This window comes from Cephus cinctus, unplaced genomic scaffold (genome assembly GCF_000341935.2).
Source record: "Cephus cinctus unplaced genomic scaffold, Ccin1 Ccin1_scaffold0132, whole genome shotgun sequence".
Lineage (NCBI taxonomy): Eukaryota > Metazoa > Arthropoda > Insecta > Hymenoptera > Cephidae > Cephus > Cephus cinctus.
The window spans coordinates 892,008-917,989 of record NW_014332865.1 but is presented as its reverse complement, the minus strand read 5'-3'; the positions used below and the strand labels follow the sequence as shown (position 1 = coordinate 917,989).

The 25,982-nt window shown below is 37.5% G+C and overlaps 2 protein-coding genes and 1 long non-coding RNA gene across 10 annotated transcripts in view; 2 read left to right on the top strand and 1 right to left on the bottom strand.

Moving 5' to 3' along the window:
• LOC107263030 (segmentation protein cap'n'collar) overlaps nt 1-23,413 on the top strand; it is a 96,623-nt gene extending 73,210 nt beyond the window's left edge. For 4 of the 7 annotated variants that reach the window (XM_015729816.2, XM_025080392.1, XM_015729819.2 and 1 more), the window contains exons 7-13: nt 3-227; nt 18,938-19,226; nt 19,313-19,461; nt 19,571-19,747; nt 19,828-19,926; nt 20,044-20,408; nt 20,536-23,413. In XM_015729816.2, the coding sequence (XP_015585302.1) occupies nt 3-227; nt 18,938-19,226; nt 19,313-19,461; nt 19,571-19,747; nt 19,828-19,926; nt 20,044-20,408; nt 20,536-20,703 (1,472 nt within the window). In that variant the 3' untranslated portion in view covers nt 20,704-23,413. The remainder of the gene's footprint in view (nt 1-2; nt 228-18,937; nt 19,227-19,312; nt 19,462-19,570; nt 19,748-19,827; nt 19,927-20,043; nt 20,409-20,535) is intronic. The other 3 variants (XM_015729818.2, XM_015729820.2, XM_015729817.1) reach the window with 2 other exon arrangements.
• Nucleotides 412-4,041, bottom strand: LOC107263037 (ATP-dependent RNA helicase vasa). The gene is made up of 4 exons (XM_015729828.2): nt 3,889-4,041; nt 3,044-3,098; nt 1,140-2,957; nt 412-1,060 (listed from the first exon to the last, which is right to left on the bottom strand). The coding sequence occupies exons 2-4, from the start codon at nt 3,095-3,097 to the stop codon at nt 971-973; spliced, it is 1,962 nt and encodes a 653-aa protein (XP_015585314.1). The 5' UTR covers nt 3,098; nt 3,889-4,041; the 3' UTR covers nt 412-970.
• Nucleotides 7,257-11,473, top strand: LOC112493711. 2 transcript variants are annotated; one of them, XR_003058377.1, is made up of 3 exons: nt 7,257-8,117; nt 8,588-9,769; nt 10,672-11,473. It is a non-coding gene; the product is annotated as an uncharacterized LOC112493711 (long non-coding RNA). The 2 variants fall into 2 exon arrangements; XR_003058376.1 differs by having other exon boundaries at nt 10,656-11,473.
• Nucleotides 23,414-25,982: the final 2,569 nt, after the last annotated feature.

Sequence of the window (25,982 nt, the reverse complement as noted above, 5' to 3'; positions counted from 1 at the left end):
AGGGGGTCCATCAAATCTGGGATCAGCCGTGGCGACATCGATGAACCTGACCAACAGCAGCGAACCAATGGGTAATGAAAGTGGTGCTGCTTATAAATCCGAACCCAACGACATGATGTACTATCATACTCCAGCTTCTGATTCAATAAACCAAACTACAGATGGATTTCTTTCGTCCCTTCTGAACGACGAGGATCTACATCTTATGGATATGGCGATGAATGATGGTGAGTAATAATTGTCAATTTCTTGGCATGTTTATGTGCCTTTTGGTTTTTAGGAAAGTTGTCAAATGATCTTTAGGTGAAAATTTCAATGAGCGAAGGCCAATGTATATCTTCAATCGTTTTATTATAAAATGAAACGTATAAAAACTTTTCAACATAGCGTATGGTACTATCATTCGATTACTATAAGCTGTCCATATTGGTCAGTACATTCCTATGCTTATGGATAACATTTTAGGTCACATTTTCATCTTATAATCTAACATTTGTACGATGAATGTTATGTGTCATGGAGATTTACACTGATAAATGATACGTAGAGAACCCTGTATTTTCAGACTAACTCAATACAAACTTTTATGCCTCTGTTAACATTTCTAATCAGACAAAGTTGTACCCGGTAACAACTATTAGGAACGTATTTCAGCGGATTCTATCCACCTTTTGATTAAGAATTATTCAATCGTAATAATGAATAAGAGATTTTTTCGTTTAAGTAAGAGATTATCTCGCATTCTATAAGAGTTAACGATTTTTTGGTCAAAGCACGAGATAACGGTCTTATTATTTTATAGGTTACAAAAAAAAAATAAAATATAATTGAGGAATAACAGTAAATAAAAATACTTCTTTATCACGGAATAAAGTCACAAATCTAGTTTGCATCAGACGCTCATTTCTCATACTAACTTAGAAATACCTTGTATTTGGGTAAACTCCATTCATTAAGTAGGCTAAGTAAACTACCATTCTTCATCCGGTTCTGCCGCTGCACTTGATGTGTAAGCACTCTCAGGATACGGTTCACCATGGCCTCCACCGTCGTTATCAAACTGAAGATATAAATTAGATAGGTGAACAATTTGAATTGGCACTTCTTATTTACGATCTTATAAATTCTGAGATACTTACGTCTCTCACATCACGGCCACCAAACTTGCTCTGCCTTCCTGGTGCAAAGCTTCGACCACCTCCAGATTCCATCCAGTCCGGCACGGGTTGTCCAGCCTGTTGCAGAATCTTAACAAGATCGCTCATCACCGGTGCATCCTGTTCATGGTCAAAGAAGCTGGTAGCCTTGCCACGATTTCCTACACGTCCAGTTCGACCAATTCTGTGGACGTACTCGTCAATGCTTTTTGGCATGTCGTAATTAATAACATGACCGACGTTCTTGATGTCGAGTCCACGGGCTGCAACAGCTGTTGCTACCAGGATAGACATTCGTCCTCTCTTGAAGTCACTTAAAGCTTCTTCTCGTTCTCGTTGAAGTCTGTCCCCATGAATACTGGTAGTAGGGAAACTGTTTTCTGAGAGAAATGCGGCGATGAAGTCCGCCGTTCGTTTCGTCTCCACAAAGACTAGAATTCTTGCAGTCTTCAGATCTGATTCGCGTTCCATCAGTTCCTTAAGTTTATTTCGTTTTTCGAATTTGCCCACTTCGTAGAAATTCTGTTCAACATCCGTGCAAGCACCACCGATGATTCCCACAGCAAGGAAGAGGTAATTATTTAGAAATCGTGATGCAAGGCGTTGTATCTCCTCTGGGAATGTTGCCGAAAACATCAGAGTTTGTCTTTGATCTGCTGGTACCATAGTCTGGTGGTCCACCATTCTTTCAATATTAGGCAAGAATCCCATGTCCAGCATTCGATCTGCTTCATCGAGGACAAAGAATCTGACTGATGCAAATGTTATACGGCCTCTGTCAACAAAGTCCAATAATCGTCCAGGAGTTGCTACGAGAATGTGACAGCCTGCTGATACTTGTTTGCCCTGGTACGAGCATGATGTGCCACCATAAGCAACAACGCACTTCAGAATGGAATCTTTAGAGAACTTCCTGGCTTGTTCATAGATTTGCATAGTAAGCTCACGTGTAGGAGATACTATAACAACCTGTGGTTCACAGTGATTCGATGTAACCACCAAATCCCTTGGGTCTTCCAAAAGAGTATTCACTATTGGAACTAAGAATGCTGCAGTTTTCCCAGATCCTGTTTGAGCACAAGCCATAAGATCTCGACCCGCCATTACAATAGGCAAAGCATGTTTTTGCACAGGGGTTGGTTTGGTGTACCCGGATTTCTTCACATTAGTTAGAACAAACTCACGAAGTCCAGCTTGCTCAAAAGTTTCAATAGGATCAGGTTTGTTTTCACCTGAGACACGTACGTCGATGTTATCATATTTATCAAAGTTTATGCCCATTTCAACACCACTTCCAAATATATCTTCATCATTATTAGATGGCTCTGGTGGAATATATATTTCCTTGTTGATAGGCTCTGGTTTATCTCCGCCATCATTTCTGTCGCCTCTACCTCCACGGTCATCATCTCCATCGCGTCCTCCTCTACCTCCACCCCAACCACCTCCTCGACGTCGTCCTCTACCAAAACTAGATCCTTCGTCACCATCCTCGTTGAAGCCTGAACTTCTTCCATAAGAATCTCCATTGTCCTCATTTCGATCTCTGAAACCACCTCTGTCTCCTCCTCGACCACTTCCTCTGCCTCTACCACCACCTCTGCCTCTACCACCACCTCCTCCTCCTTCGCTTCTAAAATTGTCACCCCAACCACTATCATCATCTTGATTCTTGAAACCACCACCACTTCCACCATTCTCTCCAAAACCATTTTTATATCCTACACCTCCTTCATAGTCGTTATTATTATGAGGCTTGAAACCTCTCCCCTTTCCATAGCTGCGGCCCTCTGAGTTGAACTATTTCAATTAACAAAAAAAAATGTTGATCAAGCCATAATACAATCGACAATCAATAATTATTATATATTTGTATATCTACTTACCGCGTTAGAGTCGGCCGATCCCGCCTCCGGAATATCATCCCAATCATCGTCCATTCTGTTCAATAAATCGTAATATATTAATTACAGTTAACAATATATTTAACATGAATTATATAAATCGGACTTGTATCACAGCAACAAAAAATATCTAGCATGCATTGTACGCCGTAAATTATATCTTATGAATGCGAAACTTCCTTTGTCACAAAAGGCGATAGTATCACGTATACAGTCAATGTGGCATAAAATACATCAAAGAAAATAGTTGCCATCAAAAATATTTTAAACAATGTCAACGAAGCAAAACAAATCGCACCACACAAGGTTCGTACAAGAAGACAAAGAAGTCGATAATATAACGGTCGAGTGTTCTACGAATTGGTGCTGGTCATAACAAAGTCAAACGAAGGAAAAAAAGATGAAAGATGTTTCTACAATTGGCGGCCATGCCCGCTTCTAAATATTATTAACTAATAATGAATACCTCTGCACACAGATTGGGATGATGAATTATATACCCTAAATTATAAATAAAAATGAACAATACATCATATAGAGTTCGAAATCGATATAGAAAAATAGTAAACAAATTTTAAAAAATGATGTTTTACTGAGGAATAATCTTGAAAAAAAATGGAAGCATCGATTTTTCACATCACGCACCTGGCTACAAAAAAAAGGAGCAACAAAAAAAATGAACAGCAACTACCTTAAAAAATGGTATAAAAATGAACATCGTCGACAATGCACGGGATAGACCGCAAATGGAATATTCCCGCCGAGAGTAAAAGCAAACATGGCTACGATTCTATCCATTTCTGGTATACAAGAGTATTCATACTTACCTAATTATGATAACCAATTGTTCCCAAGGGACACTGCAGGATTATGATATAAGCTGATGCAGAAAGCTTCACAGCGTCCGTTCTTTCTGGATAACTCCAAGGAACTGAAAGGCTCGTGGCACGACTCGACTTGCCCGGTGAACAAAGCAATTTCAATGGAGCCAACTTCAGGCGTAACCGGCTTCTGCGATTCGCGCCTCATACTACGAGTACTGCGCATGCGTGTTGCTCACTGCGTGTGATCGAAGTTCAGGGCAGTAACTAGAGGAGCCCCACAAGTGGGATTAGTCAATTTCTTCGAAATATCTTCAAAGATAAATCTCAATGAATACGCACGACATTGTTGCACACATTACTTTAAAGTAAATTTTAATACTTTGCCCTCGCAATTCCTCATTTCCAGATATTTTTGCCCCTTAAAGGGGACAGTCGACTGCATAGTGTTATTCATAGGATTTTCATAATTTGTTCTACATTACAATATTCAGTGAAATATGTAAGACATCCAAATTTGAATCCTATTTTGTGATTACAACCACGCTCCGTAACATTTATAGCGCCAAACTTCATTAAGAATCAACTGTTTCACTACATATGCTATCATATTTTGTAATAATCTTTCAATGTCACTCAGTATCAATCTCCCAACTGATACAAAAAATAGCAGATAATACGTTCTCAGCACCTTTGTATGTTATTGCCAAAGAGAAAATCATGACATTTTATCCCTTTACGAAATATCCTGAAAACAAGCAAAATAGCCCTAAGCGAAATGCAATGACTGAACTTATCCGCTGTCCTGTATCTCATTCGGCCATCTCAATGTCTACAAACATTTTTCACTGGCCATACAAGTACTAGAGAAAAAAAAAGGAACGCGACGTAAACCAGACCATCTTTCTAGACGTCCTAAGTTATTTATGTATGTACGTCTTTTACAAGGGACTTACGCCACATACTACCTAGTCAATACAAAACTTCCTCGCTCGACCTCAGTATACAATTCTTTTTCATTTTCCATCATAAACTATGCCAACGGACATTTAAAAAAAAAAAACGTGGTAGAAACTACGAAGTAATAACTTCATTATTACGAAACTAACAAAAGTACGAACATCCGTTTTTTTATACAGTTACCATAAAAATCAAACAGGTCTCGATTTTAAACCTTTTACCTGAAGTCCCAACATTGTCTGCCATACTCGCAATCACTCCGTCACTATTTTCATCTTGGCGTGGTTATTAACCTTGCCAGGAATTATTTTCGTTAAGCAACCCTCTTAAAATACGCAACTGGCAATAACACGTAAATGCTGACTCACCTCGCGTTTGTATCGCACACTGGCACACTGTCCTTGCATATGTACATATCAGTTTGCTCATGTCGCACGAATATATAAATGACAGAGTCCGAGTTACCAAGCATACATTGTATAGTCAAAGACAAAATTAACAGCTAGCTTCTTTATCCTTGTACACTTTTCCTCTGATTCTAATTAATTTTTTAACAATGTAACGACACGATCTTTCCATTCACGTATAAATCAATATTGATCAGTCTTATGAGACAGATTATTTTTCAAACAAATTCCAACCTTTGGCCATGATTAATGTATTGCTTAACAAAAACAATTTTCTGCACCGAATGACTTATCGATTAATAAATTCATAACTTTCGATATGAGTTAATTATACCACTCTTCCCTACAATAGCTCAGTAACTGATCGATTGAAATCGAGCAAATCTATTTTATTGATAATTAGAAATTAATTTAAATCGTATATCCTAATTCGATCTATTAATGTTTTCTTCGTGTTAATATGACTTCCGACTGATATTAAGGCGGGATTTTTTTAATCATCTTTTTTGTAATGACTGATGCGTCTTATTATTCAAAACTGTATTAAGTATTCATATCGCCCACTGTGCACGACATTTTGGCGATGATTGTAGGTACAAACGTGTGAGCATTATTCAGTATTTCACGCACACTAATTGCAGATGGCCGAGTGACACACAGAGTTGCAGAGAGAACGGTTGGCCGGAGTGTTTAACGGAGAGAGTGTTTAGTTCTTGTTACCTCCCGATCACGGATCGTTAATTGACCGTTAACGAGGCTATTTCCTCGCGCAAACCTTCATCGAAGACGTGATCATTTTCGTCAGATTTTTTTACGAATTTATTTCAATACTTTCTTTTTCATCCTTTACGTGGCTTTTCTTTCAATGGGCGACCGAATGCCTTACGAGTGGAGACATTGAAGATCCTGGCGATTACAACTCGTGGCTCGTGAAACTTGTTAGTTACAACATTGTATCTCCAAGCATTACCGATCTTATATAAATCTTGATTTCTTTATTCGAGTTAAACTCTACGGTATAAGAATTATCGGATTTCAAACTATTGACATTATCCCACAATAAAAACGTGCAAAAGTGTCGTGACGTAAGTGCTCCTTTAGGTTCCTATTCAGATATTTTCGATCGACAAAAGTGCTTGCGTACATTTTCATTCGTTTGGTCTTTCTCGTTATTTACGTTCGCCCGATAAGTGTTTAAATTTTTGTGACGACCAACGAGCTCGTAAAATATACTTGACTAAAGTCATAAAAATCTCGTACAAGGTCATCTTCAATTTTTCATCACTTTAAACGATTTCATTAAATATCGATATAACAATCCATAACGATCAATATCGTCCATAAGATTACAAAAAAAAAAAAACGGTATTCATTTTTTACATACATTTTTTGTTAAAAAAAAAAAGCCAACCTAAATAATTTTAATAACAAATACAAATTATTGTTCATCCATATAATTGAGGCCAATGCAGATAACATAAATCCACGAGGCGGATCTTCCTCCAGATACTCACCGAAGCAAACTCGAGTAACTTCGTTAATCGACGTGCTGAATTTCAACGATGCGTTAGTTACCGCGTAATTAAAGGCTAATCCACCGGTAAAAGATAGCGTGCACGTAAAACGCTCGTGTTCGTACCCAAGAATATTTAAAGGTGCATTGACACTCGAGACCCAAAGTTCCTTGAGTTTTGCCATTTAAAAAAAGAATCATTCTACGTCATCCCATCTTCACGATAAAACTCAAAGAAAAGCGACACGACGTTATCGCGCACTTTAGACCCGATTCACAATTTTGCGTCCTCTCAACGTCCCGTCCTTTCATTCTTTTTTTTTGCCACTTGTCGTTACACAATAAAAAGACAGTCGCGCGCTCCTTTCATTAACAATTTGCATGGTAAACGTTTCGCATAAACATACTGAATTACATGGAAAAAAAAAAACCTTCCGGTAGCCGACGCAATAGACAATAACATTGCATACGCGCGTATAACCGCCTTAACGTATTACCCACAACGTAATTGGTACACAAGGATATTATTACTTGTCCCAAAGAGAAGGGAAATGACGACACGGAGAAAAAACGAAAGATATATAAATTCGCCTAACGGCGCACGTACGCGCGTGCAATCATTGCATTTCTCCTATCAGTGTACCGAGCTTGAGTTTGGCCTATCAGCCGCGTATACGTGAATATATATATATACACCTACTGCATAAGTGAAGCATTGTACGAGCTGGTAGCGCACGTGTAGAAAAAATCGCAGTTTTACCGAGGCCGTGAACAAGAGCGATAGTAGGGCCAGTTTCTAGTAACGCGGTGTCATGAAGTTTTGTAACGCGATTCCACGCTGTCTCGTAATCACTCTATTGTAATCCAAGCGATAATTTTCCCTTTGGCGACCAAAGGATTTATTGTTGTTCCACTTTAACGTACATTTTTTTCACTGTCTCTTCCATGATTTTCTTATTAAAAGGCCGTTACGTCATCTTAGCGTGTGTATCCGCTTCCGGATATCATACACTACATATAAAAAATAATCGAGTTAATTGAATTTAAAAGAGATTGGCAACGTGTCATTGCAATGAATATTCAGTGACGAAGTGAATCGACCATTTTCATGACACATTAAGCAACGATCGCATCGTGCTTTGAGAACACACCGCGACGTCGAAACGTCGCTGATTTATTATCTATCGTCAATGTGTTTACGTATGAATCAAAGACGGTGGATAGTCGTGCCTGGTAACGAAATATGTGTGCTTCGACCAATTTGACTTTCATCTTTTCTCGAAGCCATTAAGGGATCCTGTGCTTAGATCGAGGAATGGGACTCGATATTTCGACTGCCTTCAATCGTATTAACGGTAAGAGTCCTTCCATATGGATAAGAATGAAAAAAAAAAAATAAGAGAATCGAAGTAATGCAATTTTGTAGTATTATATGTTTATGTAAACTTTTTGTTATTCTTGCACCTTACACGCGATTAATATAATTCATGATTAAATCTGAATTTCAAGGAGAGTTATGTAAAGATCATTAATGTCCGTTAGCACGGGGAGACATCCATGTCGATTTTATATAACTCCGAATTATTATATTTTTAAAAATTTTCTACGAACGTGACCAAACTGTATCCCTAGCACTTATTTCAGTTTTCCTAAGACCCATTATCCTAGAAATTCGTTAATCCTTAAAAACGTCAACCAAACCATAAAAACTCAGAACAGGCCTTTCCCATTATATAATTACCGTAAAGTACAATTTCAAAACCTAAAGCATTTTTCCTCTCCACATTTCAAATTTTCCTTAAAAATTACCCTCAACATATCTTAGGGTGCCATTTAGACAGAAACCAGCTAAGGTGTCCATCCCTCATAGGTCACGAATAGTGTCAGGAACACAGTAGTTCCCAACACGGATGAAGTTAAATAAAAATATTAAAACTGTGATTCGTCGTATTACTTGGGAATCCAACATGGAATAAAAGGAGAAAGAAGACGTATAGATGATTATGAATTTACATAGTCAATATACGTATAGCGGATGAGTAATATGGCGAAAGGACCAATGACGATGACTGTTGGCTGTCATTGTAAACGAGGAGAGTCGTTATGTGATACAGATACGTGTGGGTCTCTGTGGCACGTTCCATCGTGAGTCATACACTTCTTTTACCATCGCATCCGCTATGCGATTGTAAGAATAGAATGAAATTGATTCATTTACCAGACGCCCGATGACTTCGTACAAAACACACACAAAACAAGCGACGCGGTTCTCGGCGTTCGCGTCTGCGTACACGCGACTTATGTAGACTCAGGGCGATTACTTTTCTCGTGTATCTGAGAGACCAAGGAGATTTTGATCTGACTTTGTTATATGGTAAATTGATAAAAGTCTGTTATAGTGAACAGTGATATATTTATAGATGCAAGGATTGATTTTGCATGAGTTTTGACGAATTTTCGAATTTTTTTTACTTAACATTTTCAAATGACTCGACAACAACGATATCTAACGATTCTATATGAATATTTACTCGTTACGTCAGAAATCATACGATAAAAGAATTTGCCTACGCGTGAATCAGCAAACTGTTTTGGCGCGAGGTTTTCGATCTTGTCATTTGGCCCGCGGCGGTCCGACCGGAAATACGAGTCGAATTTGTGCGTGATACGCGCTGACGCATGTCGTACGATCCATCTGTTGCATTTCGTGACAAGAAAGACAGCTAAGAGGATGACACGTTCGTAGAATGGATATTAAATGTACGATTAATAAAAATAATCTCCTCAGTCTGAGGTTTAATGATTATATCGCGAAATGTAAACAGGATATATGGATGTATTGTGTATGCATATATATTTACCAGTATATTAGCTTTACAACGTGGCAAATACGAGTGCACAGGAGAATCATGTTATCGAAGCACGTGTCAGTTGTGCGCACAGCTTTATTTATGTCAGATGAGCCAACCTTACGGAAACAGAGCGTATGAGGAAATTTGCGAGATTGGTAAGAAACAATTTTTTTTTATTAATTCAGATATCAGCAATAGGACTTATCGCAATTTACTTATCTATTTCGCAATCTAATTTCGCAATTTTTAATCCACGTCATCGTCGTTACGAAAAGGTTCACCGCTCGTTTAATCACTTCTGCCCTAATGGCATCGATTTTATCGTAAGTAACGATCCTGAGGTTTCTTTTTCACCTTTCATTTTTTTCTTCACTTCGTTCCTTAAACTCTTCTTCTACTTATTCGCTCGGTGAAAGCTGTAAGGAAAGTATCGAATGGGTATCGATTGCGAAGTGCACCTCGAATGTTGCAAAAAAATTAGCAAATTTATTTCTGTCTGTTTCAAATGACTGTAACCATTCGTTTGTGTATCTGAATTTTTCAATAGTACATTGTCCTTGCGTAACATTACTGTATACGGAATGGCAATATGTTCGAGGTATTTTAGCAGGCGGTTAAGTTATACAGGCAGAATGTGATAAGAAATCCTAGAACAGTATATGTATATAGATAGTCGAGCAGGTAACAGCGAATGAACGCTCTCATTAAATCAGCTCTAAATCGTCGTTATAGCACTTTTTATTACAGTTTATCAAAGGAACATAAGCTCGCTTTTGCACTCACGTCCGCGATCTACTTTCGCAACAATGTTTTCGCCGTCGCGCATTCCAATTTGCGGACTTTAGCTGTCGCTATCGCAGAACTGCCTTGTTTACATACTTAGCCAAACATTTGCATTCTACACACGGGACTGACTTCTCTCTTGTACGCGTGACTATTGACGACGCCTTAGAAGACGTTGATAACCTCGGGCTTTTCTAAATTTTGTAATTGTTTTTTTTTCATACCGTCTTCAAAAAATCATCTTCGGCCATCATCCAGGCAACTGTATTTTCAGGAGGATGAGGAGGTAAAAAACTGCGGTACCCTCGCTACGACCTTCAGTCAACCCTTTGAAAATAGAGACTTTCGGACAACCTTACTCCTGCAAGACCTTTTTGGATAAGGGTTTTCGAGATTATTGAATCCGAGCAGCATTTTGAATTTAAAATTCTGGATATTATACTCGGAAAGGGCAAAATCAAAAAACCTCGTAAGTCAAATTTTACGAAGATCAACAAAAAGAGTTCGGAAAATAATAGGGGGTGACACATAAATGTGAACCGTCATCAAGGGGTTAATAACAGGCTTAATGAAAAGTCAGAAATGGTATTATCAGCAGCCTGGTTAGGAACGTGATAACGTTATCAAGAAATATGATTGGGAAAGTTATCATTGATATTTTTTTTTTCAAATATGTAAAAATTAGTATACAATGATTAATATATCCGCTTTCACACTTGTAAATACCCAACTTTATACAGTTTATAATACAAAAGTTCTGGTTCTGCTGAAACCACTGATAAGCAATACCAACGCTTATTGTGATGAGGCTGACACTATTATTATATTACCTATCTAAGAAACGTATCGATGATGGTTTCCTTTTGTTCATGTTCCTTCCAGCCGAAAAAGCGTCAACGTTTTGTACAAATGACATTCATATACATGAGACGGCTTCATCGTTATTTGTTGCGTATGCGGCCTTATCTTATTTTTGTTGTTTCATATGCTGATATGGTACTTTTGCTAAAAAGTTTTGTTGTGGGATATTTTTTGGAAAATACACAATCACACAAATGTCCACTTACGGGATATGATTTCATAGGATATCCAACGGAAATCCTCTCATATTTATACATATATACAAGTTTCTTGAACCACGCGCGTCCTTGTTATCTTTATTTCTACATATGTAGATATACGTAAATGTTCTATAAACAGAAGGTGATTTTACAGAAATATTGTTATCTAACGTAGATTTACTATTTCTAGTTTAATAAAAAAAAATGTATGTCTGAAGCAACAACAGCGTACAAAACTTTGTTTGATTTATTTAGTAAAAATAGGATTTGATAAAGAATACATTTTTAAGTGTCGAAATAATATTACAAAGGGATAACAAGGAAACCAGAAAATAATGGTAATCTTTCAGGGATTTTCCACTGTACAGCAACTTGCTTTGAGCCGTTTAAGAATAAACGACTTACCATATTTACCGTGTCTCCATGACCAAGGCGATTCCTGTCATAATTTTTCTTTTTGGGTCATACGAGTCACCCGTCATAGTTGTTACCATTAAAAAAAAAGAGTACTCCATTGTAACCAGGCGAGACTTGGCACAATCGGAAATCCACAAGCGTATAATTCAAGGCACGGGCGCGGCCGTGACTGCGTTTTATTACGATTCGTCAATTCATCCTGATAATAATAATTGACATTCAAGAAGGAAGTGAACAGTGTTCGCAATTGCATGTAAATTAATCACTCCGTGAAGAGCTTCGATAAGGAAGTCATAATAATTAATGAGACTTTGAAAAATAATGAAATAATAGACGAGAAAAATGATACAAGTGAGCCACTCGATCGAATCATGAATTATGAGAAAGTTGCCAGCATATACTTGGTAAGTAAAAAAAAAATGGCCAATATCAATATCATGATACAAACTTGATAATATTGTAGTGATCAGATATGTGAAAGTTCTCAGGAAAATGATAACACATCATCGTACACACATATATATATATATATATACGTATATATATACGTATATATAATACGTACATAGATACACACATAAATACATAGATCGCCTCTGAACTCAATTTGAAATTTGTGTAACGTCATTTGACGTCAGAGTATACAAATACAATAAATTTCAAGGATGAATATTTACTAATATTTGATAAGATAACGTTGCTACGATATGTCCAGATATGTTTAAATTATTTCACTACATAAAATACAATGTAACCGGAGTAGGGTGAGCTGTATTATCATTACCGCGTGAAAAATCCTCTAACCTAAGAGCAATGGTTCCGTAACGTTTACATGGTTCAACGAAACATTGGCTGCACTGATGAAGCTTAGAAAACAGGAGGCATACAAAAGCGAGAAAACTGACTGTCCCAAGATGCACTAAGTATATGGATAATAAAAAAAAGTATAAGAAAGTCGTGAACAAAGAATGTCACGATTCCTGTTCGTATTCTCACTCTTGTAATCTCATGGCATCACTTCAAGTTATATATACATATATATATGCTAAGTATACTTGGACCATGTCTATATACATACACAGTTAGATAAAGATGCCTTTCACGCTAAGGTTAACATCGCCAGTTCACGAACGTTAAATGGTGAAAGTATACGTATAAAGCTTCCTGATGACGAATGTAATATTCGATAATGAATTTTCGATGTTACCGTTTACGTTAAGAATAATAATTCACTGTATGCGCTCACTCACCGACCCCACCATCTTATTACCAACGTCCAATGCCAAAATGAAAAGTGCAGCTAGTCGCCTGCCTCCCGAGTAAAGTGGCGACGCCCCGTATGGGTTAGACTGGTTGGGCGACGGATGAGCGTTAGTTATGTTTATGCTGTGCTGACGGGCAAACGTGAGGCGTCTGTGATGCTTATATAATCGGCATTCATTCGCGACTAGACTACGCGGTTCTTCTGTAATACGTGTAATCACAGTGACGTATGTGTTATTCAGAAATGAGTTTAAGGAACTCAAAGTTCTTTTGTGATGTGTAGTGTTTCTGTACTCTGCACTCTGGTAAAGAGACTAAATTTCGTGGAACGGATTTTAATCTCACGACTCAAGTGACACAAGACATCCGGAGATAATTCATGAGTGTATATAGGTGCGGTGAGCGTGACGAAGTTAACAGAATCTGGAAGGCTGCCATGATGGGAAATGTTATCGTCATTGTCCCCCGCTTTCGACGAGCCGTTTGAAATATTTCACGGCGTGGCCGTTGGGGGCGACTCATTGTTACTCGGTGGCTCCACGCGTTCGGTTGTTTCTCGGTGTTTGTCAGTCAGAAGGCTTACGAGAGACTTCTTTCTTATACGCGTCTACATGAGTATCTATTTTCAAACGTTAGTCCGAATTGTCACGTTTGATTCTTTCTGTCTGCTAGGATTTTAAAGTAATCTTAACTGTCTGCTATTTGATCTCGTTAGTATATAACTGTGATCAAGATGATTGTTACCCGATGCTAGGAGATCTACGTTAACTGACTCAAGCTAATAATTAGAACCGGAGGTGGAAAACGCTGACGTGTAAGAAGAATTCTACGAAGTCGGTGGTAACTGATTGTGAGACATTTACCTTGTCCTTCGAGCGAAGCTCTAGGATATTGTGTGTGCTGACTTTTCTGTGTAACAGCTGGACATCTTTCTTTTTAATTTTGTCACGTCAAATTCTGAGATTCGTTCCTGGTGACTCTTGTATGTTTTATAAACTGTTAAAAAACATTTTTTAAGAGACTGATCGACATCTGGATTATTATGCTACGCAAAGGTGCTTCGATGCGCACGAAAATATTGTTTTGATTGTAAGAGTTTTTAATACAACTAGATTGGGAAGGCGGAATTTTGCATGACGATCACACTGGAGATACCGAAAACACTAGTGAAATCTGAACAATCTTGTATCAGCGTGGTTTGGAATATGCATTGTTACACACACTACAGTATTTACTATGCTGCGAAGATCCTGGAGATTTAGTACTGCTCTTCTCTTACAATTTTGCTGTACCTGCATGAGAGGAATGCTGAACGTTACAAAACAATTGTAAACGGGCAATCTCGTCTTCAATCTGAACGAGGGCTAAATTCACTCATATTGAGTTGACTTATAAATATACATACATCTATATTACTACAGTGCCCATACTGGGATTTGGCAAGAGGATCTTTCGTATCTGAAAAAAAAAAAATTCTCGAGGAACTATTTTTTTTTAGTAAGACTCTGCAGCTCCTTGTGGAGTTTGAATGGCGACCATGGGGGTCATCGTATACAGGCCAAGTATGTGTCATTTGTGTCGTTAACATAAGAGTTATAAGGAATGAGCAAATGAAACATCTTTTCATCATACATATTTAGGTTTCGTAGTAGCTACTGGGTATATATAGTCATTAAAATGTCTCATAAATATTACAAAAATTACATTCTTTCGTATGTTATTCGTACCGTAACATTTGCAAGGTCTGCGCAACCATTTTGGCACAAATAACATATCTTTTAATGATATCAATACGCCCTCTGCACAATGACGTGTGAGTGATGTGGACAAATATCTGCTGTGCGATAAGACAGAAAGAAAAGAAATAGAGGGCTACGTAACGCTAAAAATGTCTCTATATTGCCAGACAACGAAAATAGTTTTTATCTTGTTGACTTTTATACAGGGTGTCCCAAAACGAACAGGACTCAGTAGCATACTTATATTCTTTGAACAGCTTCGATTTTATAGCTGCAATTTCATTTCAGGAACTAATTAACGACGTAATACATTTTCTAAATCTTTCACATTCAACCAATGAAGCAATTTCCACGCTGAACATCGGCACGCATACAGACCGTCTATGTCTTATCAGTGTAATCCAACCGCGTCGGCAATATCTTGAGTTATCAAGATTCCAAAAGGGTTACGCATCTGAAAAATAGACTTTATTAAAAAGAAACAGTTGACGGTGCATTGATAAAATATGATAAGGGCTCTGTTACGTAATACATACATACATATACATGTCGCTCTTCCGCTCAGCTTCGTCTAATAAGTAAATCCGATAAATTTATAAAATCGATTATCCCATCAATTGGTAATGAAATTTCAGTTGTAAATTTTTGAAATTGTTTTAATAATGCAAAACTGCTACTGCGTTTCATTCGTTTGATTACACTCTGTACATTAATAGACGGACTAATCGCTCCTCGTTATCTTTGATCATTGAGATGTTTTTGAAATCTGTTGACCCATTGCCGTACTGATTACAGTAATGTCTTGTGTCTTTCTCTTCTAATATTTCTTTCGTCATTGACGGACGTACACATATAGATATAGGTGAGTTTCGCATAACTGGCACTGCCTTCAAATTTCTGGTAAGAACAGATCAACTTTTGGCAAACAGCATACGGCCGTAACTTGTATTTTCTTGTCAATTTATTTGAGTAAAGTTAAATCTAGCTTAATACAGTATGTAACTTGACGCTCTTTATTTTGCGCAACAACGTCACCTCGCATCTCCAATATTTATAATCGCGACATAAAGTTCTTTCGAAACTTACCGGCTAAGGTTTCCAGTGAGATTGCAAACTTCACGAAATATTTAAGTTCATGAAATATTTATCAAAATTTGTTACCGTTAATTAATCCAAATGGCAATAACGACCCGTATAAAAACGTATAAAAAAAACTGCTGGAGGCATAATTATAATCATGAAAATGTGCATTGTCATGCATAATTTCCATAATCGCACGACAATCTATCAGTTGTCAATAATTATATACGGTACTCAAGGGAATTTTCTGTCAACACCAAACAAAACAGCACTAGCATTATTGTTAAGTATCGCAGCGATCAGTCAATGCGGAACGGAGGGATATTTACAAGCATAAATAGCAAACAGTTATGCCATATATGCATAGCGGCTGTATTAGAATAAGCAAAGCCATTTTATTTCAATGGGCTGAAGGCGCGAACTCGCTTACATGCTAAGAACATGCAAATGCCTAGGTTTTCAATTGGCGTCTTCGTCGTTTCAGAACAATGCGACATTTGATAGTTAATTACATATAAGTTAGAATAGTAGCAATACAAAGAAACCGGATAGGCGATGTAGCCTCTGATTTTTCTCTATCTTTAGGGTTACAACGTGGAGGCACACATTCTTACCTTATTGATACGAAAGGTTGTATCTTTACCGTGTCATTATCGGGCGTCATCCACTGTTTTTCTACTTGATCGTCAAGACTCTTTATTATACATGGAATTCGTCACGTAACCTCATTCAGTCATGTATATGGCATAGTATTTTTAATTGAAAGATATATAATGATGAATCATGTCAGCAGTCATTTTTATTATCTACATTCAAAAAAGGTGTCATTTGCTTTTCTAGTGAAACGTTTCATATTCATATGGATCAATGCTAGTTGACGGTCAGTTTTCTTGGTTAACATTGGATAATCTTATACGAGGTGAAATGTCGGAGCGATATCTTATCTCGACCACGGCTATTCGAAGCTTCGCGCTAGACTGTCCTTCGACGAAATTCTGATCCCCATTACGGAAACGCTAAATCACTTACAAAAATCGACCTAGATTTACGAAATTCTCACGTATCGACGTCTTCGACGTATTCCCACTTCGGAGTTGAATGAACCTCATGTGGTTCCCCGAAATTCATATGTAAATATCCGAATCGGTATTTCATAGAAATCATGTTGTTCGAGATAGCGTGAAGTTATCTGTGATAACAGATATTGCTATTGATACGTGCTATTGATTTTTTTCAGTCATGTGATACGTTGACTCATTGGCAAAATCCACATAACTAATAACATACTATACGTATTTTTTAATCTACCAATTTATGTTTTATTGATTCTGATAAACGATGCAATATTTGTTAATCGTATAAAAAAAACTTATCAATATTATAAATTTTATTTTTCCCCGGCACGTTCAATGACCGCGCGAATTAAATTTAATGACTGTAGCAGATTTTGATCGAACGAACAAATTTTGCTTACCGATTCGTTATCCACGGTCAGGCTTCGGCTGTCGCGAAGTAATCAACCAATCGTTATACCGTATCTCTCGAAATTTCTCTGAGCAAGTAGCACCGTGGTATCTTTCTATGTGTGACGCTGATAGCAGGGTCAGGAATTTCGCACTCCGCATACCCACGCAAAAGCCAGCAAACAAGTTCTTTCGCAAAAGTCCTGATTATCGCGCATTGTAACCTAAAACCATTCGCGTATCGGCCGGTTCACTATACGCATATGCGAGATGCGAATGGCTTCGTAGAAGGTCGTATCAGCTCTCAGCTATGCTGTAAGTTTCCTCTTAAGTTCTACTGCCTCGATGATAATGGATCCCGTCATGGTTATATGTATCTACATATATACATATACGCGATGGGTGGAAAATCACTTTTATGGCCGGTAACGTTATCGTGTATGCTTGAGCGTGAGAGCCAATCGTGATAATCACCAGTAGAGAAAATAATTAATTAAGGGTCTTTGTTAAATTATTTTTATATCCATTTTTGAATTTATGAAAAAGATCAACGATAGGTTTCAATCTAGTTAAATACATTTTACGTGCCATCTGCCACCGATACTGACACGTATGGGCATTGAGGATCTTTACGAGTTACGTGCAATCTAGTAACATTCAGCTACTCATGTGTTCTCGCTAATGGCCTTTAACGTATTAACGAGGTTACGTACTCCCATAAAGCTTTTACATATGTTAATTGAATGATTTATTTGTTACTTTTTTTACGCTCTAAAGACCTATACGGCGTCTAGTCTGCGGTTACTAAGTATTGACATTTTAAAATTGTATCATTATAGTTTTCACTCTATTAATCAGGCGTACTATGTTTTGTCGAATATTAAATACGGTGGCTATTAAGAAAACATTTGACAGTAGTAATGGCAAGTACGTCATCCTCGTTCGGGTTTAAAAATATTTTCATCTCTACTATTCTAGCCTGAAGGCAAAATTCGTATGTACATACCAATGACATATGTTTACGCGTTTGTATGTTCGCAATAATCCTACGACTCATGATTTTTCACCTACATGACAATAATAACCTCCCACCTCACGATTTAATTGGCTTTGACTCTTGCTCCTTTTCGTCAGTTACTTGACTCTTCCGCAGTTGAATTTATTACCAAGTCGAAACCTCGCGAGCGATTATTATATTTCATAATATTTGAAATTCAAATAAAACCTGAAACACGGTCGTTGCCAAAGTAAACTCGCAAAGAGTTAAGTTGAACGTCTGTTTTAGCCAGTTAAACCGGTTAGGCGAAATATATTTTATCTATTCGTCATGTTAAAACTTCACTGTCATCATCAAAAATGACACGATAAAAAGATAAACAGAGTATATCGAGACTTATTTATCGATCTGAAAAAAATATCAGGTTTTTTATTCTCGTATGACTGTATTACAATTAAATATATATACATGTGTATATATATATATATTATTTCAAAGCATCATTTTGTTTATGTTTTAGGCATGTACACCATGCGCATGCTGGATAACAGCAGCAATAATGCCTCAGGACCCACTGGTGCTGCAGCTCTTCCTGGAGTGCAGTCAGCTGCTGGGGCTGCACCTAGTGCAACCGGCGTTACCACTCTTCCTGGGATAACTGATGAGAGGATGGACGCCTCCAGTGACAGCGCTGTTAGCAGCATGGGTAGTGAACGTGTTCCTTCTTTGTCTGATGGAGAATGGATGGAAACTGGTTCAAACTCAAGTCATACCCAAGCCGATTCTCATTACTCCATGGACTATGCTAGGTAGACAAACTTGTAATTGAGGAATTAATTAATAATTATTAATAAAGTATCTGAGATTTATTAATGATCTATTGTCTCCGTTCTAGCAAGTATCGTATGCCATACGATTGCAGCTACACAGTTTCCGGAAGGAGCGGAGGCTCTCCGAGGTGTCAGACTGAACGTCCCATGCCGCCGGTAGCACAGAAGAAACATCAGATGTTCGCCAAGAGATACTTCCAAGAACAAGGAACCGGTTGGTGTTGCTTTGATAATATAGCGAAATTATTCATTCGCTCTGGAGAAATCATGGAATGCCATTTATCTGTTAAATCTAATTATTGATTAATTAAATTTTGTATCAGGCTCACCTCTCGGTGCTAGTCCACATCCTACAACACCATTCAAATACGAATATGATACGCAGACGGTCGGTGCTGGTGCACCAGGAAATGCGTATTCTGGTCCCATCGAAGGTGCAGCTGGTCCTCAGCCTGAAATGAAGTTTAGCTGTAGCGTAGACTTCACTCGTCATCAATCTGGTAAGAGAATCATCATCTGTGAATTGATGTTTTTGCAATTTTTATGCAATATAATGATTTATTTATTACTATTATTTAAGGACGTTCTGCCATCGAGCACGTTCAACACAATCATACCTATCACCTTCCTGCGGAGAACTCTGGATCATTACAGCGTTCGTTAACACGTGATAAAAAAGGTATTAATTATATTCTTATTTGCGCATTTTGTCGTCCTGTCTGAATCTAAGTGCTACGTAATCACGGTTTTACACAGTGTATGGAAAATAATGTTTATCTCTTATCCGTGACTGTAGTTCGCAAGAGCGAAGGGGAAGAACATTTAACCAGAGATGAAAAGCGCGCCAGAGCGTTAAACGTACCAATCCCCGTAAATGAAATCATTAACCTCCCCATGGATGAGTTTAATGAGCGTCTGAGCAAGTACGATTTGAGCGAAACTCAGTTGTCGTTAATCCGCGACATCAGAAGACGAGGCAAGAATAAGGTCGCAGCCCAGAATTGCCGTAAGCGCAAGCTGGATCAGATAATTAGCTTAGCCGATCAAGTTAAGGAGATGCGCGATCGTAAAATGAGACTCATCCGGGAACGAGACTTCATGCTTCTAGAAAGACAGCGCGTCAAGGACAAATTCAGTCAGCTTTACCGTCACGTTTTCCAGGTCAGTAAAATCACAGAAACCGTTCATTTTCATAAATGGACATAATAACAGGATGGATGATGCATTCCTTTAACACACTACGTAAGTACTGAAACCATTAAATAATTGGTCATTTTGAATTTTTCAGTCCCTAAGAGATCCTGATGGTAATCAGTACCATCCGTACGAGTATAGTCTCCAGCAGTCGGCCGACGGAAACGTCCTTCTTGTACCGAGAAACCAAACTAATCCACATCATCCTCGTCCTTCGTCCATGGAGCCGAAAACAAAGCCTGATCCTGAACAAAAGGAATGAAGGAAATTATGAAAATTGGGCGACCATCTGGACGCCCAAAGTGATTGGTAATCAGGAGACTTACTGACCCAGTAAAGTCTCTCTATTCCGCGGTGAGAAAGCAACGCTGCACGCAGGATAGCTTATATATTTTATAAATATTAACGGATGATAATTGTCAAATAAAGTGCATTATTTTCCCTCTTTGTCCTCACGCAACCTCCAACGTAAACAACGAATATATAATATGAGTTCGCAGCGCTGTGTCGGATGCGAATCGAAGACTTGATGAATTTGAGCGTTCGATTGTAGGAATGTTATAGCGGGCCTTTTTGGGAGGAAGAGTGGATAATCAATCGGTATGTCTACGTTAGAGTAAATGATATTTCGGAAGTATGATTATTTTATAATGTACTGCGTACTAGCGGGTGACCACAAACGTGCAAGTAGCTTGCTGAACGATATGCCGTAACAAATGTCGCGAATATTTTTTTTTATTTCATAAAGAAAGAGAAAAGCCAACGGCCTTCCTTTTAATTCTGCTTATGTTTTCGTTATGAAAATAACAAGAAAACGCGAGTGTACAGCACGAAGTACATTCAACTCGAATTACCTCCAATTGTGCGATACTTGCATAAACAGAGAGAAAAATTAAGGAAAAACTGAAAAAAATCCCCCTAATTTCCCATAGTTAGGGATAAGTGAAAAGCGCGACCACAATACATATATCTCGAGGGATATAATCGTGTTACATAATGTTTCATAATAATTATCACGGATAATAGTAGAAACAATAATATAAAGGGAGACGTGAACACAAAGTAATAACGTACTTGTTATTGTTTTATACGAAGGAAAATGAATAAATGTGAATTGTTTTACCGAATGCCAATGCGACAATCGTGGGGTCACCACTAATTGATACCATCCTCAGCTTTTCCTCATCATCCAATGTACTCTTCCTCCTGCGTTAATGCCACGATATAGCGATATACAACTCTTCTTTCATACAATTGCAGAAGGTAAACGTGCGTTCATGCGAATCATGTGTTATACCTCGAATCTTAAAATTTCAATATATGCAAACAAGCAAAGCAAACTTTTTAATGTTCTCATGCAATTCGCTATTATTTATGAACGGTGTATATATAAACACTGTCGATAAATGAAAAAAAAAAATGTTAAATTGCATCAGAATATTATATAACTTTCATAACACACTGTACAGCTTGCCAATATAATATAATTATATATACATTATACGCGCAAGATAACTAGTCTAATAATCAGTGATATCTCCCTTTCGATAACGAGACTTCTTCTAATTACAATAATTCCTTCACACGCCGTCTAATTAATTGCATTAAACTTTGAAACTTTTAGTGCATGCACATATGACTGTTATACGTATCCTGACGCAGAACGTGCATTTAACTTGAAGTGACAATGATGAACGTTAGTTGTTTGATAAAAGGCAAATGCTGGTGAATTGTCTGCGACAAAGGCAATATTGTACCCGAGGCGAATAGCGTTAAAATATTAATTTTTTGTTTACGTTATAAAATTGCAATCCGTTTGACGCTTCTTATTTTCATTGTTTTTATATGGAAGCACTAACGATAACGATAGTGTATCATACAACGACGCAAATATGTGGATATACTTACCGCGACGCTCTGCGCTCCTGTAACATTAGTGAAACAAGTAAATGAAGTTTTATCGGTCGCGATACGAACAAACTTAATGATAAATAAACATATTTTTATAATGTAACAGACGAGAAACGTTCAGGTATTTCACATTTGCCTTTTTATGTATATATCGATGTAGTTAGTATAATTTTCTATAAATAGTATACATAAAAGTCTATATATATAAATAAACAGATGGAGGCGCGTATACGTTTGCATATACGCGGGGTTGTGTGTCTGCAAATGTATATTTGCATATATAATTATAAAATGCTATATATATATATATATATAAATATAAATATATATAAATATATATATGTATATCATAACGTAAAGAACACACATTGCGGTTTCTATCGAGAATTAATAATCAGCTGTTTACTAAGGTTTACATACAATGATTGTATTCATACTACTGGGTGTAGGATGGCTTTTGCGTACCGTACCTGACGAGCGGAGATCCGATTGTTTAAGAAACAAATATTAACGAAGCTTCTTTGCACACAGGGAACAATCTGCTTTGACGCCACCAAGGCATTCGTTCGTTTTCATCAATTTATTCGTTATTATTCATGCATCGCAATTTGCCAATGATTAACGTTGATCTCCACCCGTCACTCAATTTATATATTGTATAAATAATGCTGAAATAAACCTCTGGGACAAAAAAAAAGTGAAATTCTCTGTAAATGCAAAATAATAATACATAGGTAAGAAGACCTCTTCTCGTTTCGTTGCAGCAGGAGTATTTTGTACCTAAATTTGTAAGTCTTTTTCCTATTTTCCTTAAGTACGAGGAATTGACGCTCGTCCGCTTTTGAAAGAGTAATGAGCGTGGTACAGGGGAAAAAAAAAAATGAAAAAAGAAGTAAGAAAGAAGGAAACTGCCTCGCCTGTCATAGAAAACTAGTGTTACGTTAAATAAGTTATATAAATTATAATGTTGGACCCAACCTAAGTAATTGCGATTACTCATAAGCGATAATAACCCTATGGCTAATTGAATAATAAAATGCAAAGCTGTATGCTACACCTGATTGATGATTACGTAACATGTTTTTCACTTCACTTGTCCTTGTATCTCATAATTTATTACTATTTTACGATATGATCTTTGGCTCTAATAACAATAATGAATAACTGCCCCGAGAATAATCCGATGAATGATCTTTGCTGAAGAACAATACAAAGGTCGAAGATATAAATTGTATAAGTGGAGGAAGCAATGTGCTTTATATAGGCATGGTGAGTAATATTTTTATTAATAAGTGTATTGTTTTTGTTCTTAAATTATATTAATGGTCATTGATGGCTTTAAATTGATTTACTTGTTGAAAATTTCGGTTACGTTAATTCTTTTTTGTGGTACCGCATCTTCCGGTTTTACAGCTGCCAAAACCCCCATGTTTGACTTTCGGTTTGTATTTCAGTTTAGAATCGCAGCCTTCGTAGGCTTTCTTGCAGTTTGTTGATCGATTTGGTCGAACTTTGTTGCACTTTGGAATACCCTTGTTGCATTTTGAAGACAACCACCGTCCGTAAGGTGTGCCTTTGCCCAAGATGTATTTATGGAGATCTTGAAGAAGCTGCAAACGGAGGCGAAGTTTGACAATTCTTTTCGTCAAATTAGCACACGATTATTATTTACTTGAATGTGACTGCGCAGTGCCCTCATTTGCGGTAAGTTTGTTTAATCTGGATATATGAAATAAGATTTTGAGTATCTAAAGATTGTTTCGATGGCTGTTAAGTTTGTCCTTTTCTTCGATATCACGACGTTCAATTTCATGCACTCTTTCTTCTTTTTCGCGATGCTGATTGCTTGGCTAAAGCTGCATTGAAGTTGCCGATTTGCAAGTTTGATACCCGTTTACTTCGATGCGGTTCAATGCATAAACCCGAGTCAACTGTGATATTAACCAATCAGACACTTGGATATTTAAAATAAGTTTATGCATTCTTTATGCATTCAAAAATTGAGGTGCTAAACGGGTGTGAAGCTGGCATCGCACTTTCTTAAAAAAGTCTTAAAAATAGGCGTTTTCCATAGTTCTCGAGGAGTTCTATAGTTCCTGATAGATTTTAACAATAGTTCTACTACGTAACATCGTTAAAATACGTATTATTCCAAAATTGAGATAATATACGGGTGTGAAGTTGTCACCTCAATATTCGGAAAACGTTTCATTATCACTTTGACTGCCAGCTGGTCATACATATATGACTAACCAGAGATGAGTATACGGAGGTGCACAACATTACGGTTTGAGGCGATACAAAAATCATGGCGCTAAATCGTAGCGGCGAGTCCGGAAGTAGGATTTCGTGATCAGCACCTCCGTCGACAATGAGAATTCCGTCGTTGCCGAGATAAACGTGAATAGGAACGCGTAGCTTAGTGGGCAGAGGTTCTCCGATACTTACTGCTGGTTCCCAAAACAACCCTTAGAACGAGACCGGAAACTATCGAATTTTTCTAGAACTATTGTGAAAGCCTATTGCTGAAACATTTTTAAGACATTTTTAAGAAAGTGCAGTACCAGTTTGACACCCGTGTAGAGCTTCAATTTTTACTAAATATTATTGGATCTTATGGAAAATAAATTACGTTCAAATTGAAATATTAATAAATTAGGTGTTTGAAACACCAAAATAATTAGTTAAATCAATACAGTAAAATATTAACACTTAGAAATCAGAAATTCTGGCCAAGCATATTTAGAAGTACTGCAAGTTGCTCAAAATTGTGTGCGCGCAAATTCTTCGCGCAGGACTCGGCGAGAGCGAGCAGGCATATGGTGGGGGGAGCGCTCGAGGCAGTGCCTGGACTCGGAGTACTCATTCTTCTTCGAGCCGGTCTCCTATACTGGTCTCTTGGAAACACCCCTCTCATCCATTACCAACCTTCTTCTTTTTCTATATTTATTTTTTTATCCTTCATTCTTTACTTTCTCACTTATGTCTTTCCTCATTTCTTCTGTACTTTTATAACTCTACTCCTTACTTATCTACTTCTTCATTTCTATATTCATTTCTTTCTTATTTTCACTTATATCATTTCTTTCTCATTATCTTATTCTCACTTCTTTATTCCTATATCCATTTCCAACCTTCTTCTTCTTCTATATTTATTTCTTCTTTAATTCCTTATTTCCTCATCTTTCATTCTTCACTTTCTTATTTATCTCTTTCCTCATTTCTTCTCCACTTTTATAACTCTATTCCTTACTTTTCTACTTTTTAACTTCTTTATTTCTATCTTCCCTTCTGCCTTCTCGTTTACTCTGTTCCCTCTCACTTTCCATTGTGCTTGTCTTACTTTTCCTATTTCATTGGTCGGGTCGAGCATATTCATTTGAGTAGTCATATAAGAGTAGTCACCCTGTTAGTGCAGCTAGACTTAAGACCATGGTGTCGGGGGTTGCCCTTCCGCCTCTTCCGCTGAGCTTGCTCAGTGGTTGGTGGCCCAAGTTGTGGCCGCAACAGGACCTTATGGGTCTCCCGACGGGGGCCTTGAGCCCCCTTAGGGTATCTACGGCCATGGTCTTTCGTATAGTGAATCTAGCCAGGTGTCTAGCTCTCGCGTATTTAGTATCATTTGTTCGC